Source organism: Tamandua tetradactyla, chromosome 17 (genome assembly GCF_023851605.1).
Source record: "Tamandua tetradactyla isolate mTamTet1 chromosome 17, mTamTet1.pri, whole genome shotgun sequence".
Classification (NCBI taxonomy): Eukaryota; Metazoa; Chordata; class Mammalia; order Pilosa; family Myrmecophagidae; genus Tamandua; species Tamandua tetradactyla.
The window spans coordinates 67,327,585-67,343,708 of NC_135343.1; the positions used below are offsets into that span (position 1 = coordinate 67,327,585).

The 16,124-nt window shown below is 42.1% G+C and overlaps 2 protein-coding genes across 17 annotated transcripts in view; one reads left to right on the top strand and one right to left on the bottom strand.

The window, feature by feature from the left end:
• Positions 1 to 4,671, bottom strand: part of LOC143661361 (uncharacterized) — a 63,212-nt gene extending 58,541 nt beyond the window's left edge. For 9 of the 16 annotated variants that reach the window (XR_013164535.1, XR_013164531.1, XR_013164534.1 and 6 more), the window contains exons 1-2: positions 4,397 to 4,671; positions 3,035 to 3,125 (exon numbers count right to left, since the gene is read on the bottom strand). Coding sequence is in view for 4 of the 16 variants with exons in the window: in XM_077134907.1 (XP_076991022.1) it covers positions 3,035 to 3,116 (82 nt within the window). In the remaining 12 variants the exon portion in view is untranslated. The remainder of the gene's footprint in view (positions 1 to 3,034; positions 3,126 to 4,396) is intronic. The other 7 variants (XR_013164530.1, XM_077134912.1, XM_077134914.1 and 4 more) reach the window with 1 other exon arrangement.
• The window catches only part of SLC9A4 (solute carrier family 9 member A4), a 57,136-nt gene continuing 45,014 nt past the window's right edge, over positions 4,003 to 16,124 (top strand). Inside the window, exons 1-2 of the mRNA XM_077134900.1 lie at positions 4,003 to 4,750; positions 9,769 to 10,232. Of these exons, the coding sequence (XP_076991015.1) occupies positions 4,495 to 4,750; positions 9,769 to 10,232 (720 nt within the window). The 5' untranslated portion in view covers positions 4,003 to 4,494. The remainder of the gene's footprint in view (positions 4,751 to 9,768; positions 10,233 to 16,124) is intronic.

Genomic DNA, 16,124 nt, shown 5'->3' on the forward strand with positions numbered 1-16,124 from the left:
GGTGGAAATTATGTGAAAGGAGTCTGGAGATGTAATCAGATGTTAGGAACTGCAGGCCACTTATCCTGTGCTTAGGATTGTGAACTTTATCCTGAAGACCATTAGATATCATTAAAGTGGTGAGATGAATTGAACACAAAGGGATTTTTTACCACACCCAGTTTATATGCCACAGACCAACCCCACTGTAAGATTTGCTTAGACCCATCTGCTTGGGCCTTGAAGCTTTCAATGGAGAGCCTTAGATTCCATAATCTTTGCTTGATCAGCTGCTTCCATATTGGATTGGTCTTCTTGGGACAGATGCCCTTGAGTCAGTGCACGAGTAGCTATTGTTGGAATTCTAGCTTCTCACACAGTAGATGGATAGTCATCTTGAGAAGCTGGAACATTCCAGCTTCTTTCTGTGCTTTGAGGTCAGCTGCTTCAACCAAGGATGAATAGCTGCATTTTGTCCCATGCAAGGCCCTGAAGCTCAGACTCCAGTGCTGGCCTGTGGGCTGCCATATGGTAGGGGCTTCCAATTTGAAATGATCATTTTCCCCAGCACTCCAACTTTGGAATTATTTTGTATAGTAGGCTATATGGCAGCTTCTCTAATGTCTATTGCTTCAGCTATGTCAACAGCTCCTGTTAGGTTCAAGCCCTGCAGCTTGGCTGGACTGAAAGAGGCTGTATCTCTTCCTACCTCCTACCACTTCCAAGCTAAGATAAGCACTGCAGTGCAGGGTATTTGATCTGATTTCTCATCAGGTTCCCAGAAGGACCTCCTAATGCATCCTGGAAATACAACTGGCATCTTTACCTTTATCCTACTTGCAGTTGTTTGAGTTTCTTGGATATGTACATTAATGTTATTCATCAAATTTGGGAAGTTTTGGGATATTATTTCTTCGAATAATTTGTCTATTTTCTCTATCCTCTCCTTCTGGAATTTCCATTATACATATGTTGGTGCACTTAATAGTGTCCCACATTTCTTTGAAATATGTTCATTCTTCATCATTCTTTTTCCTGTCTGTTCTTCAGATTATATAATCTCTATTGATCTTTCCTTAAGTTTGTTAATTCTTTCTTTTGCCAGTTCACATCTACTATTGGGTTCTTCTAGTGAAGTTTCTATTTCAGTTACTATACATTTTACCTCCAGGATTTCTATTTGGTTCTTTTCTATAACATCTATCTCTTACTGATATTCTCTACTTGATGAAACATTGTTATCATATTTTCCTTTAATTTTTTTCAGTATATTTTCCTTTACTTCTTGATCATATTTATAATAGCTACTCTGAAGTCTTTTTTCTGCTATGTCTGACATTAGGCTCTGTGAAAGGCAATTTGTGATGCCTGCTTTCTGTTCTGTGTATGGCTCACATTTTTCCATTTCATTGCATGATTCACAAATTTTTTGCTTAAAACTGGATATATTTGATGAGATCTTGCAGAAACTCTGGATACGGATTCCTTCCCCCTTCTCAACTCTAAGACTTGTTGTTTGATTTTTCGCTTGTTAATTTTTTTTAATGATTTGGATGGACTGTATCAGGGGATCTATTTCCCTTGAAGTGTGCAGCCTCTGAGTCACTCCTGAAAGGACACAATCTTGAATATGCTCAGAAACCCCCTCCCATCCCCCTTTACAGAAGAAAAACAATTAAACAATTATTTTGGCAGAATTCTTTTTGACTCTCTCTGCCACTGATTTCCCTGTTTGGCTTTGGGCTAGTCTGTTTCTATCGATATCACACCAAGACGTTAGCCTCCAATAATCATTAGCTGATTTCTCTAATGTTTCCAACCATGCCTTTGGGTTACAAATTATTCTGTAGTCCAATTCAATTAAAATCTGGCCCTTCTGTAAAGGGTTGTCTTTGAAGCCCATCTTTGAGACTTGCTGTCACCCAAGGAGGACTCATCTTAACAATCTATTTCCCTAGTTCTCTCTGTTAAACTTCTAGCTGGTCTGTCCTTTTGCTTGCTGTCTTGGAGCTACCACTCTTCTTAGCTGTTCACCACTTAAATGTCCAGTTTTTGAAAGCACCATTAAGCTTGAGCTTTCTTACACCCTGTTCCAAGTAAAGTCAATCCCTTTAGAGAAAGATATGACACTTTCTTTACTGTGCCCTCCCCCTTCCCCTTGGCAGAACCTCTGTGCCCCTGGTCCAGAGTTGGGGGCAGGAACAGGGACCCACTTCCCTTGGAGGTGCCCTGCTTTATGAACAGGTGCTGGACAAGAGTGGGTAGCCCATGGCCGCCTCGGCTTGTCTCTTCTCATGCAGAAGCTCCACGCTGTGAGCAGGCTGGGGCAATAGTAATCTCAGCATGTTGAGCCTTGGGTGTGAGTGGGGGCTGGGTAGAAGGATGGAGCCTGTCTCTGTTTTCTGGGGAACTTGGATTAAGAAAGTATTATAGAGTGTTCAGACAGCTGTGTGAAAGTACTATTGCACGTGTGGAAGTGATGTCAAGAGATGACAAAATTGGCAGCAAAACTTTGATTCAGAAGACCAATTAGTCAATTGCTGCAGAATTCAAGTTTTTCTCCTGCTATCCTCCCAATGTTGGCATCACCCTCTTTGATAATGCTTCAACTACCAGTCAACTGTTGATTATAAAACTAAACATTGTCGCATATTCACAATGGCTTAAAATTTTAGATCAGGAAAAGAATACCTGGCATAGGCCGCATCTTAATTTTATAGATGAGGAAACTGAGGCTTAAACAGGTACATTGGCTTTCCCAAAGTTAATCAGATTATCTGTGCCTGAGAAATTAGGCCTACTGATTCTTAATTCTGGTCTTTCCACTAGGCATCGTGGGACACGCTCTCAAAAAGTAAAAAGTACAATATAATACAAATACAATTAAATGAAACTGAAAATAAAACAGCCACGAAAAAGAAGCTTTTGATTACAAGGCCTTCATATGTTCTAAGAAAAAAAAGTTGACCCATCAGTTATGTCCTTCTTGTGGGTGATCTGATGTTCTCATTTTCATGAGACTGAGAAGGGAAGAGAAAAAAATCTATTGCCTTACTGAGTTGCTTAGGTATCGGTCCTCCTCCTCCTCCTGTCTCAGTTTTCCAGTGATGCTTGCCAGGTGTTTTAGGGGCAATCATTTACATTAACTAAGATGAACCAAGAAAAAACATTATAACTTATCCTGCAATTTGATATGGAAGAAGTGTTGAAATTATATGCAAATAATTCTCATTTTCTACTGAGTACTAGCTGTCGTTGCAACTTTTAAGAAGATAAAAGTTGTTTTATCTTCTATGGTTGAAGAACTGTGCTAAAAATAATTTTAAAAACTAACATTTATTAAGTGCCAACTATGTGCTAGATGCTTTACTTGCTTTTTCTCATGTGATTCTCCTAGTCACGCAATGGGGTGGGCATTATTTTCATTCTCCCTGTTTAAATAAGGGAGCTTTGACAGGTAAGTAATCAGGCTAATGTCTCACAGCCATGTGCAGACGAACTTGGAGGAGATCTCTGGAATTCACCTTTAAATCCTTCTGTAAGCTCCCAGTTACACTGCTGCTTCTAAACAAATAGATAATTTTAAAATTCTTTAAAATGGAAAATCTGAATGTGCCGCATTTGGAGTTTTTCAAAGCTGGATTTTTAGATGTATTTAATGGAGCTCATTATTCTGTTCCTTTTAAGAAAGTTTCTGGAAAGCTGGAGCTGCCCTCCTCCAGTGAATGACCACTCAGGTGTATGGCCACATGCTGGCCAGCATTCACCACCCCAGTTGCCATCTCCTCTCCCTCCCTTCCTCCTCCATCCTCATCTGGAGCACAATATGACCCCCTTAGCCAGGATAGCACTTTCTGCTATAGTTGCACACAATTAACTTTCTCACTGCGTATGTTATGGCTGCCGCTAGGTGTCAGCAGCATAACCTCTGCAGAACAGGGAAAGCACTCTATTTACAGAAGTCAAATCAGAGCAAATAATTAAGTGTAGCTCAAGAGCTACCTGCCACCGTTGCCATTCCAGACAGGTGTGAGAGCAGGAGGTGCAGCGAAGGAGCAGGCGTAGGGCGGCTGGCTCCTGCCTGGGCCCTGATAGAAAGGCACGACTTCTCCTCCTGGCTGGAAGGAGCACTAAGGTATCCTTTAGAATTTTTATTTGCAAGATAAAGCCAGTGTGCAACAAAAGCTAGGAATTGGCTTTGAATGAAGGGACGTTTCTCGCTTCATCCATTGCTCTTTGGAACATGAACAGACGGAGGTCATACAGGGCTTTAGCAGGTTCGTGAAGAGTTGTGTTTGAACCAGAAGCTGAACTGTCTGAACAGAAACGCTTTAAAGAAGATTAGAAAACATCACCACTCAGAGTCCAATGACACACTGGGACTCCTCGGAGTGGCCTATGGACTGTGCATATCTACCTTTTAAACAGGTGAAGTCGCTGCTTTCTGGTAGTGCTTCTCCGGCTGGGTGACACACATCAGCGTAGACAAGTGTAGGTACGGGAAGAAGCCACGCCATGTTTTCTCAGATGTTTGTGGCTTTGAGTCCTTGGAATTGGCTGCTATTGCTAGTGATCCTCAAGAGTTTTGAAGCATCTTCTGATTTGAAGGTGTCCACAAACTCCCCTGCCCAGCCCGAACCTAATGCTTGGTTTGCTGCTGCCAGCTCAGAGCCAGAGGAGAGGATCTCTGTGTTTTCACTGGATTATGACTATGTACAAATTCCTTATGAGGTCACCCTCTGGATACTTCTGGCATCCCTTGCAAAAATAGGTAAGTCCCTAAACACCTGGTTGTTTGCCCCAGGAGGTAACATATGTTAAAATGCCTAGGAGATAGTGGGCTAAGTGGAGTTTTTAACTATGATTGCTCTCTTCAAAATTTGTATTCTCTTGAGTCAAGGGAATGTCATCACTTCTTTTTATAAAATTATTTAAAGCTTCGGGATTGTGCTTTGAAATTTAAGAGTATATTTCTGGATCCTGGGTTGTTTCAATTTCCTCCCATTTCAGTATTACAACGATGTGACATTATCACCATGTAAAAATCTCACTATGTTTTAAAATATATAAAGAGTACAGCATATGGATCTCAGAAGGATGCAGGTTGGAAATTCCAGGTACCACGTAATGATTTTCCTGTAAATATTCATCCTTCCTTCTTGGCTCCGTAGCCATGGCTTCATCAATGACTCCCATTGTTTACTCTTTAAAACTGGTGTGTACTCCTTACAAACTGACAAAAAGCAAGGAGTGAGATAACCAGAGGCAAAACTTACACCCCTCAGTGATGGGATTTGGAGTCGTGAGAGAATATCTGTTTATAGAATATTGGTTTGCACTGAGTCAAATGGAGAGTTGGTGGGGGCACCTATGGCTTCTTTTGTAAAATAATGTGCATTCAAGTTAATGGATTAAATTCTAATCAAGTGTGTGTGTGTGTGTGTGTGTGTGTGTGCGTGTGTACCAAATAAATCAAAGTGGTAGTTTATACTCTGTGACTATCCCAAACTCTATCCCCTTGCCTCCTTAAAACCAGCTTATTCCAAAGTGGAAAATGGATAAAAATTTTCTCAATTATGAAACATCACTTCTCCTTTGCTTTGGTTATAAACTTTGTTTATTGAATAATAGGTAGGTTGCGTTATTGAGATTGAATCTAGGAAACATCTTGATGCTCACTTACATTTTTTCATTGGGAGAGGTATACGGAATATAGATGTTGAGCCATGGAAATCTGGCATCTAGCACCTTGCTGTCAGAGCTGTGGGCTTTGCTCAATCTCCGGACACCCTCTCACAGATACTAGGGACCCTAGGGTGGTCACTAGCTATTCTTTATTCATTTTGAGTTGGTAAAGCAGGAACCCAATGTCAGTTGGCAGAACTCTTGAGATACGTGTTAAATAATGAAGTTACACAAAGGGTCTTACATTATTTCTAAGAAGTGCTGAGGTTTAAAACAAAAAGGGGTGGGCAGGCCATGGTGGCTCAGCAGGTAAAAGTCTCACCTGCTATGCCTGAGACCCGGTTCGATTCCTGGTGCCTGCCCATGCTAAAAACAAACGAACAAAATAAAACAAAAAAAGGGCTTTACAAATGGATAATAGTCTCAGTTCAGAGATCGGTGTCTAACACCTTTCATGAAACCACATGAACACTGAGAGTGTTTGAAGCCGTCTTAGGTGGATCTTGAGTTTCTTTTGTAAGCAAGGCTAGAGATGTTTGTGTCTTCCCCCACCCCACCCCCACTTCCAACTCAGTTCTTTTCCATGATAAACAGTGAAATTGGTGTGAGAATCAGGAAACAAGGTCTGCCACTAAGGGACTAGTTGCTTTGTCTTTCACAATCTCAAATTGTTCATTTGTGAAATGACTTTTTAAAAATATACGAGAATACCAGGTACTGGGTCGATAGTTTTATATATGGTGTTTCTAAATTTCATGTAGAAAAATCTATACTGACTTATAAAACCTTAATATTAACGGCTTAGATATGGCTTTCTAGACTCTATTTTATAAACATGTTAGGATATAATTAGCAGTCTTCATTATGCTAACTTATTCCCTTATTCGGTCATCCTATGCAGACACATTTACGGAGCACAGATGTAGTGTGAGGGACGCATTCTAGTGTCATACCTTAGGGGTCTTGAGTCTAATGGAGAAGACAGTAAATTTAGTGCTACCTGCTTCTCTGATAGGAATTCTGATGGAAGAGTATCACAATTCTTCCCCAGCCTTTTGAAAATACCATCTATGCATGTTCTAGAACAACGACATTATTAAAGAACAAGGATAATATAAAGTCACCCTCGACTTTCTGGCTTATCCTTTATTCCACTTTCTAGAACATTATGGAAAAATGTTCCTTAAATCATTGGCTGGAATAGAATTACAGGGCCATCTGCTGGTTTTCAGGCAGGACTTTATTACTTATGGCCATTGAGTTTGTGGTGTTGGAGCTGTGAAATCTCTAAAACTGACTTTATTGTCCATCATGAAGAGGGAGAAGTTTTAACACATGAAATGACTGATGTATTACCCTTATCTCTCTAGAGTTTTATTCAGTACCCTACGTAACAGGACAATAAGCATAGTGTTTTCCTTTACAGTATCCTATGTATGCAGCTGTGGGAGACACCTTAGCTTAAGGCAGGTGCAGGTTCAATCCATTACAGGAAACTTGATTCCTGGAAGCAGGGTCAACCTAGGGACCACAGGGCCAGAAAAAATAGCAGTTGGGTCTTTTCCATATTGAGAAAAGTTAAACTTGTTTAAAGCAGGTGTCTAGAAGAAGTCATTAGGAAAGACAGAATTCAGGACTCCAGGAGGCCTGAAATAGGGTGTAGGTGAGGCTAGTGTCCCTTGATTCTCATGACCCATCATATCAGCCTGCCTGTGGTGGTGGGTGGGGGAGTTCGAAGCTGAGGTCAGGGAAATATGCTGAACCTAGAAATAGATGACTGAAGCCCAAACTTCCTAAAGGATGTTCACTAGGGCCCACGGATGGCCTATGGGGGGAAGCCCACCATTCTTAACGTTGAATTCATGGCCCTCCTTTATCTGGCTCTGCATCATCTACCAACCCTTGTCCCACTACTTCCCAATTCAAAATTGTTTCTACCCAGCTGCAATAGAATGTCAAGATTGACTGCCCAGACCATTTCTCACTCTCGTCTTTTGGTTTTGAAGTTTTTCCGACCTGAACTATATTCCATTCTGCTTTTCCACTCTATAAATCCAAGTCATTCTCAAACAATGTGTTTAACTTCTACATCCCAGGTCAAAGCTTCTCAGAGCAACGTTTAATCTGTTCATGGGCACATTTGTATACATATAGAGTCTTTCAGCAAACTGATCAGCTGATGTGGACAAAGCATCTTGCTGCACACTTTAAGCAAGATATATAAACCCTTTATATATCATTATGCTTGAATTTAAGGATTTTAGAGGTTAGTAGGGGAGATTAGTAATGTGCAAGAAATGTTAGACAGGATCATTGCTTCTAGATAAAATATCACGATAATCCAGAGGAAGAAATCATTTCCTTGGGGAAGTCTGGGAAAAATTAGGACTCTAAGGGTGAGCAGGACTTTACCAGGTGAGGTGAGGACAAGCCAGGCAACAGTGATAGCATGGGAAGATAAGAAAGGGGCCAGCGGGTAAAAAGGTGCTTGGTTGGCTGTAAAGAAGGTGTACAGAAGTAGTGCAGGGTATGTGGGAGAAGGACTTGGGGACAGCCCTAGGTGACCTACTGGCTCCAGCCTTTTCCCAGACCTGTTAGAACACCCACTAGGCACTGCACTGTGTGATGCTGTCTTGTTTCTGCCTTCTTATTTGATCATGTCTTAATTCTAATAATAGTGAGAACTGTAGGTTCCATCTTTGGTCCTCCACCTCACCATACAACAGTGTGTGGTTTGGCCTTTGCACGGGGATGCTTAAATATCCTCTGTGTACAACCCATGAGATGCTTTGTGAAGCTTCAGAATATTAGGTGGGGAAGGAGAAAATCAGATACTCATAACGTAGAAATCTCATTCTGGCAGCAGTGCTGGAATGGACTCGGGGGTTGAGGGTGAAATTGGAGAACTGGAGGATAATGCAGTCATTATGTCCAGCAATGGGAGGACCTAAAGGCAGTGGTCATAGAAATGGAGAGGAGGGGATGGACTTCAGGGGCAGCTAATTTAAGCCATAACTGATGAAATATGGAGCTGACTACATGAAGGGGACAAAGGTGATGGAGCAGAACCTGATGTCCTTCTGAATTGGCTGATTAAATGGCAATGTCATTAATTAAATAAGGAAAACAAAAGGAAAGACTTTTTGTCTGCTGGTTTTGTGAAGAGAGGAATAGAATAAGGTAGGTTTGGAATGAGCTGAGCTCACATATCCATCTTAGCCTGTCAGGGCTACCATCACAAATACCACACAATGGATTGGCTGAAATGAGAATTTCTTGCCTCATGGGTTCAGAGGCCAGAAAGTCCCAAAACCAGATGTGGGCAAGGCCATGCCTTCTCTCAGAGCCTGTAGTGTGCTAGTGATGGCTTGCCACAATTGCTGGGGTTCCTTGGCTTGCATCTCTGCAAGTCCATCACATGGAGATCTGTGTCTTCCTGCGTCTGCTTTTCTGGTTTCTGCTGACTTCTAGTTTCCTCCTGTGGCCTTCTCTGGCTTCTCTTTCTAAGGCCTTTACTACAACAGGGTAAGACCCACCCTGATTCAGCTGGGCCACACCTAAATAGGATCTTAGAAGATTCTATTTACAAAGAAGTCCACAAACTTCACTGATAGCACATTTTCAATGTGCTTACAGATGGGTTCACACTCATAAGAAGGTGGATGAAGAACCTGTCTTTTGTTGGGGTTCACGATGCCATCTACCACAGTATCTGTGATAGACTCTGCAGGAGCTTGAAAGGTCATTTTTGACAGGAATGCAGAAGAGTTTTGCCCATTTGTCTCCCTTTCCTTTATGTTCTATAAGATCAGGAAAGCAAGAAAGAGGGAGGCAGAAGGAATGGAGGGCTGAGAACCCCCTCGGTAACCTGTGCTGGGCCCTGCCCATTAAGTGCTTGGTCTCCTTTAAAGCTCACACCATACTGCCAGGTGGACACAATGAGCACCTGCTCCAGATGGGGTACTGCAGCTTAGAGAGGCTGCCAGCTGCTAAAGGTCCAGCTGTTTGACTTTCCCATACATCTTGCATGCCCATCTCCTGGTGTTCATGTCCAGAGCCGTTTTACTGACAAGCACCATAACGAGGCTCTCTGCTCTTCCCCAGGCTTCCATCTCTACCACAGGCTGCCGGGCCTCATGCCAGAAAGCTGCCTCCTCATCACTGTCGGGGCTCTAGTGGGTGCCATCATCTTCGGCACCGACCACAAATCGCCACCTGTCATGAACTCGAGTATCTACTTCCTGTATCTTCTTCCACCCATTGTCCTGGAGGGTGGCTACTTCATGCCCACCCGGCCCTTCTTTGAGAACATCGGCTCCATCCTCTGGTGGGCAGGACTGGGCGCCTTGATCAACGCCTTTGGCATCGGCCTCTCTCTCTACCTCATCTGCCAGGTCCAGGTCTTCGGCCTCAGTGACGTCAACCTGCTGCAGAACCTGCTGTTTGGCAGCCTCATCTCGGCGGTGGACCCCGTGGCGGTGCTGGCTGTGTTCGAGGAGGCACGTGTGAATGAGCCGCTGTACATGATGATCTTTGGGGAGGCTCTTCTCAACGATGGGATTAGTGTGGTGAGCTTGCAGCCAACGATGTGGCCCTTGGGGGAAGCAAGGGGGCAGGGGTGGGGCTGCGGCAGGACAGGGATGGGCTTCTGTCAATGTTGCGGGGCCCAAGTTCTGGGGACTTTCTTTAGGATCTGTGCTGTGCATGTAATTTCTCACTATTGACGCTATTCTCCTGCTCTAGCCAATGCATCTTCGTCAAAGAGTGAAGATAATTCTTTAGTCAAATTCATACTTTCACTTGGCCAGTAGGAGTTGTTGCTAAGGGCTCTTCTGGGTTTGATGGAAGGGAAAGCAATAGCTTATATTTTCATTTCCATTCATTCACCAGACCTCGCCCCCACTCTCCTTATGTGTTTTGTTTTATTTAACATGCTGCATTAGATGAAGTTAAATAACAGGGGGAGAGAAGACAGAGGATTTGCACAAAAGTGTAGCGTGTTGGTCAGTCTCAATTGCATGACTCATGGAAAATGTATATGAGTCATTTTTGCTTAGGAGCCTTCTGCAGAGAAGCCAAGATCCTACAGGCCAGATCAACATAGAGCAAGAAGGCCCAGGAGGGGCTGTGGATGCAGTTGCTGGAACAGTCAGGACAAGTCAGTCATTTTGCTCAGTTTCATCAGATTCCTACATTCATTTCACCACTTGGTATTTTTACACTTATTTCACATCACATAAGGAATGCTAGAATGCATTTCCATTGTAAAAAAAAAGACAAAAGTACAAAATTATATGGTATAAAACACAAAAGCCTCCACTTGCCCTTCTCCTCACCCTTTCGCCAAGAAGCAACCATGCTAGTCAGTTTGGTGTTTGCTTTCCCAGTCTTCAAAATATCCATATACAGATGTGTCTAGATGTAGATGCAGTTTTTTACATAAATATCATGAAATTACATTGCATCTATTACTTGGATTTAAGAACTCGGGGTTCTTTCTATACCTTTTCAATTGCTGCTTAGTATTTCATAGATAGGTCTTACTATAATTTATTTAACCATTTCCTGATCTGTGGTTATGCAGGTTGTTTCTAATTTGTCACCTTATGGCAGTCTGTATTTGCATTGTTTTCCTATTTTTTTTAATTTCTGAGTATTTTCATAAGATTTCTTCCTGGAATTGAAAGTCTATGTTCAAAAGTATGAACAGGTTCAAGTGTAAAAGATGCTGCCAAGGAGTCTGTATTCTTAAGCAGCCCCTTGGATGGCTGCTGAGGTTGGAGAACTATGGGTTTATTGTGTCCAGTGCAGTGAGGCTGCTGCCTCTTTGTTGAATGTGGTGGTTCTCTACAGCAAGGCACACACTTCTCCCAAGACTAAGGCAAATCTCTGAGCTCTCTGTGCCCCACTTCCATTCCCAACAACCCCTTCTTTTCTGTAGATACTTTCATTCTGTTGGTTTTATTATAATCAAGTTAGTGCCTTGGCTGGGAACTTGTTCTAGTTTGCAAGCTGCTGGAATGTGATATACCAGAAACAGAATGGCTTTTAAAAAGGGGAATTTATTGAGTTGCAAGTTAACAGTTCAAAGGTCATGAAAATGTCCAAATTAAGGCAAGGCTATGACAATGTCCAAATCAAAGCAAGACTATGAAAATGTCCAAATTGAGGCACCAACAAGAGGCTACCTTCTCTCAAGAAAGGCCGATGAAGTTCAGGTTTTTTCTCTCAGCTGGAAAGGCACACGGTGCAGTCCACCAGCTTTCTCTCCAGCTTCTTGCTTCATGAAGCTCCCCTGGAGGGTGTTTTCCTTCTTTATCCCCAAAGACTGTGGACTTTGGTGGCTCTAAAGCTTTTTCCAAAATAGGTTCCTCTTAAAGAGCTCCAGTAAGCAACTCCACCTTGAATGGGTGGAGACACATCTCCATGGAAGTCATTTAATCAAAAGTTAACCACCCACAATTGGGTGGGTCACATCTCCATGGATAATCAGAAAGGTCCCACCCTTGAATGAGGATTAAAGGACATGGCTTTTCTGGGGTGCACAATAGATTCAACCTGGGACAGAACCTGTGCCATCTCTTAAGGTAGCCTTTCTGGGCAATTGCATGTTCAATTCATAGTTCATCTCCCAGAGACAATCATATTCAGGTTCTCTGGGGCACCTTGCTTATTTTCAGCCAGGCACTGGCAATACCACTGAGGATGTTTACCTGTGATAACATCAGAGCCCCTCTTGGCAGCGCATTCTCAGGTAATCATGCAACCCTTCCTTCATAAATTATTAGAGAAGTCTAGAAATGACTTTCTAAAAACCACCTCTTGCAAAACACACTGCTTCTTCACAGGGATCTCCATGATATTCTCTACAAATATTCTGGCCTAGAAATAGAAGTTTTGTTCATTATCTGAAATGCATTTGACTCTGCTGCCTTTTTATGCTGCCTGTGATATGGAGATTCTGACTTCACCCTGAGTTTTTTCTAGATTTTCGGTCTAGAGCCGATCTCAGCTTGGTTTCTGGTTGGAGGTTCTTTGCTAGCAACGCTTGTTTGACTTTCCTAAAGTTTAATTTCATCTGTTTGGACATTTTTTGAGAACAACAATTTCAAAATAAAATTAGAATTTTTGAATGGCCTGAGGGTCTGGCGAGGCACTGCTGTGACCTCGGACAGGCAGAACTACTGTTGTGTTGGCCCCAGCAGGGTGACCACATGCCATTCCTGGCTCCTGCTGTGGTCACACTATAGCACAGTGGGCAGTAGGTGTGTACTTGGGCGCTCTGAGTCCCCAAGTGAAACCACAGCAGCTTTGGGACCAGACTTAGAAAGCAACTTCAAAGCAACTGGTACTTTGTCCTGTCCATTGTATTTTGAGTGCCAGGGCCTGGAACTAACCCTCTCATTGAGGAAAGCATCCTTCTGAGTGCAAGTCACCAAGCATATTCTCAGAAATTTGGCTTTTAAACTTCCACCACTGAATTCCACCTTCACCTCATCCACGTCCCGGTATCTAAGACAAAGACTTTCTCTTTAGCCAGCGGTTTGAAAGATCTGCTCCTTAGATGTATGTTAAATAATTTGGAGTTAGGCCTTCAGTGAAGAGGGCCACTTCAACAATATTATTTCATTCGAATTCCACTAACTTAGTTCATAAACACTGATGCAGTCTCTCGTGTTTAAAGAACCAGAATGATGGAGGTTTCTCTTGTGTAAGTTGGTTTTCACTCAGCCATGCTGTGAACTACTTATGGATGGCTAGAACCCAATCCAGTTCACAAGCCTAAGGAACCAGAACAAAGCCTGGCTGCTGATCGAGCTGTCATTTTCTGTCAAGAGGTAAACAATGGTAGCTGATATGGAAAAGAAACACATGAAGAAAAGTGATCTTGCATCACATCTTAAGGGAATAATCAGAATGAGCACCTAAGAACAGGTGGAAGTAGTTGCCTCACTACTGGTAACATCTGTGTACTGAACTCAGCCCTACCAGGTACTGGGGATGCAGACATGAGGAAGCACTGCTCCGAGTCTTCAAGGAGCCCCAGACGACAGATATTTGATTTTCTCTTTTGTTTGTAAATCAATCTTTGATGCACCTTTAACAATAGCCATGGGCCTACCTATTCTCTCAAGCCATGGATACAGCCTAGGAGTTTGTATAATACATTAATGGAATTTACTCACCTGGAAGGAAAACCTGGAACTCCAAGTAAAGCCCAGAGAGTTTGCTAATAATGCAGTGGTTCCCTAGTCCAACAGCACATGCGAATGCATTCTCAAGGGTGTGTTGGATATGTTAGGTTAGAAAAAGATCTGCTAAGCATCATGTGGAAAGCCCCAGGTGCTGGCTGTTTGGGAAGTGCTGGTTGACAAACATATTCCCTATAGTTTCCTCAATGGCTGTATAAAATGGACTGTATCTGGCAGCACTTGTTGTCCAGGTCTACTCTGTAACCATAGATCCAGGGGGTGGGTTGAAGAGGGAGCCATTGACTCTTGCTCAGGCTGTGATACTCCATGCTTCACTCCTGACCCCAGGAGCAGCCTTTGGTTTTTACTCTTAGAATATCAGCATGGGAGTGAATTGAAGGATCATGAAATCCAACACCTTTATTTTACAGGTGAAAAACACTGAAATTCAGTCATGTTTGGTTGAGCCAGATCTCCCTTGGCTCCTGATCATTCATTCATTCACCAAACAATATTACTGAGCAACAATTTGCTGTCAGACACTTCTTTATCCACTGTACCAGAGCTGCCTTCATCTCAGAAGAAGTAAATTACCAAACTGGTCTTCAGTGAACTTGAATTTAAAAAACGATGTATTTCCTCCAAAGTTTTGAGGTTAAATAGCTTTTAAATTCCTTTTCCTAACATAAAGGTGTGCCAGTACCAGATGGGGAAAGACAGTCCTGTGTGCATTTGGTCTAAGGAGGTGTGGGGAGTGAGAGGAAAGAAAGACTTCACTTGACTCAGGGGTGACAGGCTAGGGCAATTCTTTGGAAGGTTCCATGGGTGAGCAAAAGGTTTTGGTGAGATTGGGGGTTATGATTAAGTTAGCATTGAACTGCTGAGTTTGAAATATCTAGAGACCATTGATAAAAAGTTTTCAGTAATTTAAAAATAGATGTCTAGAGAGAACTGCACTATATATTTGGGAGTAATTGGCAAGTAGATTGGAATTGCTCTAAGAAATACGGCAATCCTCCACCCTAAGTTTCTTCAACCTAAAAAAGAAATTTCAAACTTTTAAAATTACGATGGAGTTCCTTAAAGAAACTTTTTCATTGTGCCCTCAGTCAATAAAGTCTTGACACTCAAATTTCTCTGTTCTCTTTATTATGCTTTCTGACCTCATGCAATTCATCTTCCTGGCCTTTATTCTCTGAGATTATAAGCAAGGAATGTTCAGGCATACCAGCCCTAGGAGTATTGGTAAATTCCATGTTTAGATTGTCTTTAATGGGCAGCAGTCTTTTTGTCCTTCGTTTAGGAGAGAAGTGAGGCAACAGACATCCTTTTTTTCTTTTACATCATTCCACAGTGCTTTCTGGGTAACTGCTCATCTTAGTCGGTTTCCTTTAGCAGTTAGAGCAAATGGTTGTCAAGAAACTTCCTTTCTATAATGAATAGAAAATTGAACTGGATTCCATATTACAGAAAATATCCCTTCACACAAAATTAAAATTTACCTCTATCCATTATTTAATTTCTCATGTAAGGTTGATGAGTATAGTACTTTAAGGCATTCTGTACACCTTTCTATTATTTGACATGCAGTAAAAATAATTTCTACTGTAGTCTGTTATGACTTGATCTCCCAGTGATTTTTTACAGGAGTGCCAGGGTCAGTAATTAGAGGTAAGTAGGCTTCTGTCTGTGAGAAACTGAGTTCATGGCAAGCTCAAGTAGAGAGTATTAATTATAAAGATACTTAAATACACATGGAAGGTTTAGATCCCACAGGAATCCAGGAATCCAGAATAGGAGTGCTTCATATGAGGCCTCACAAAGGCTGCAACTAGGTCCAAGATGGTTTTAAGGATTTCAGAAGCAAGACTTAATGGATCTTCACTTACACTCAGGATGAGCTAGGTTGTATTGTGGTAATAAACATCCCTCCAAACTACAGTGCCCTAAAGAATGAAGATTTATTTCTTGTTTACCTTACATGCATTTGGCTGGTCATCAGGCTTCTATACTTATGATGGTTACATAGAGTCCTGGGCTTACTGAGCAGCCCCCATATTGAGCACTGTGGTACACAACCAGAGGAAAAGAACTGTCTAGAGGGTGTCACTTCAGCAAGCAAATGTCCTTTCCCAGAAATGACATACATTAGTTCTGCTCAAAACCTGCTGGTCAGAAGCAGTTACATAGGACGACCAATCTCAAGGAGGCTGAAAGGGCGATTTTAAGTGTCTACAAGGGGGAAATATATTAGTAAACAGTAGTAAT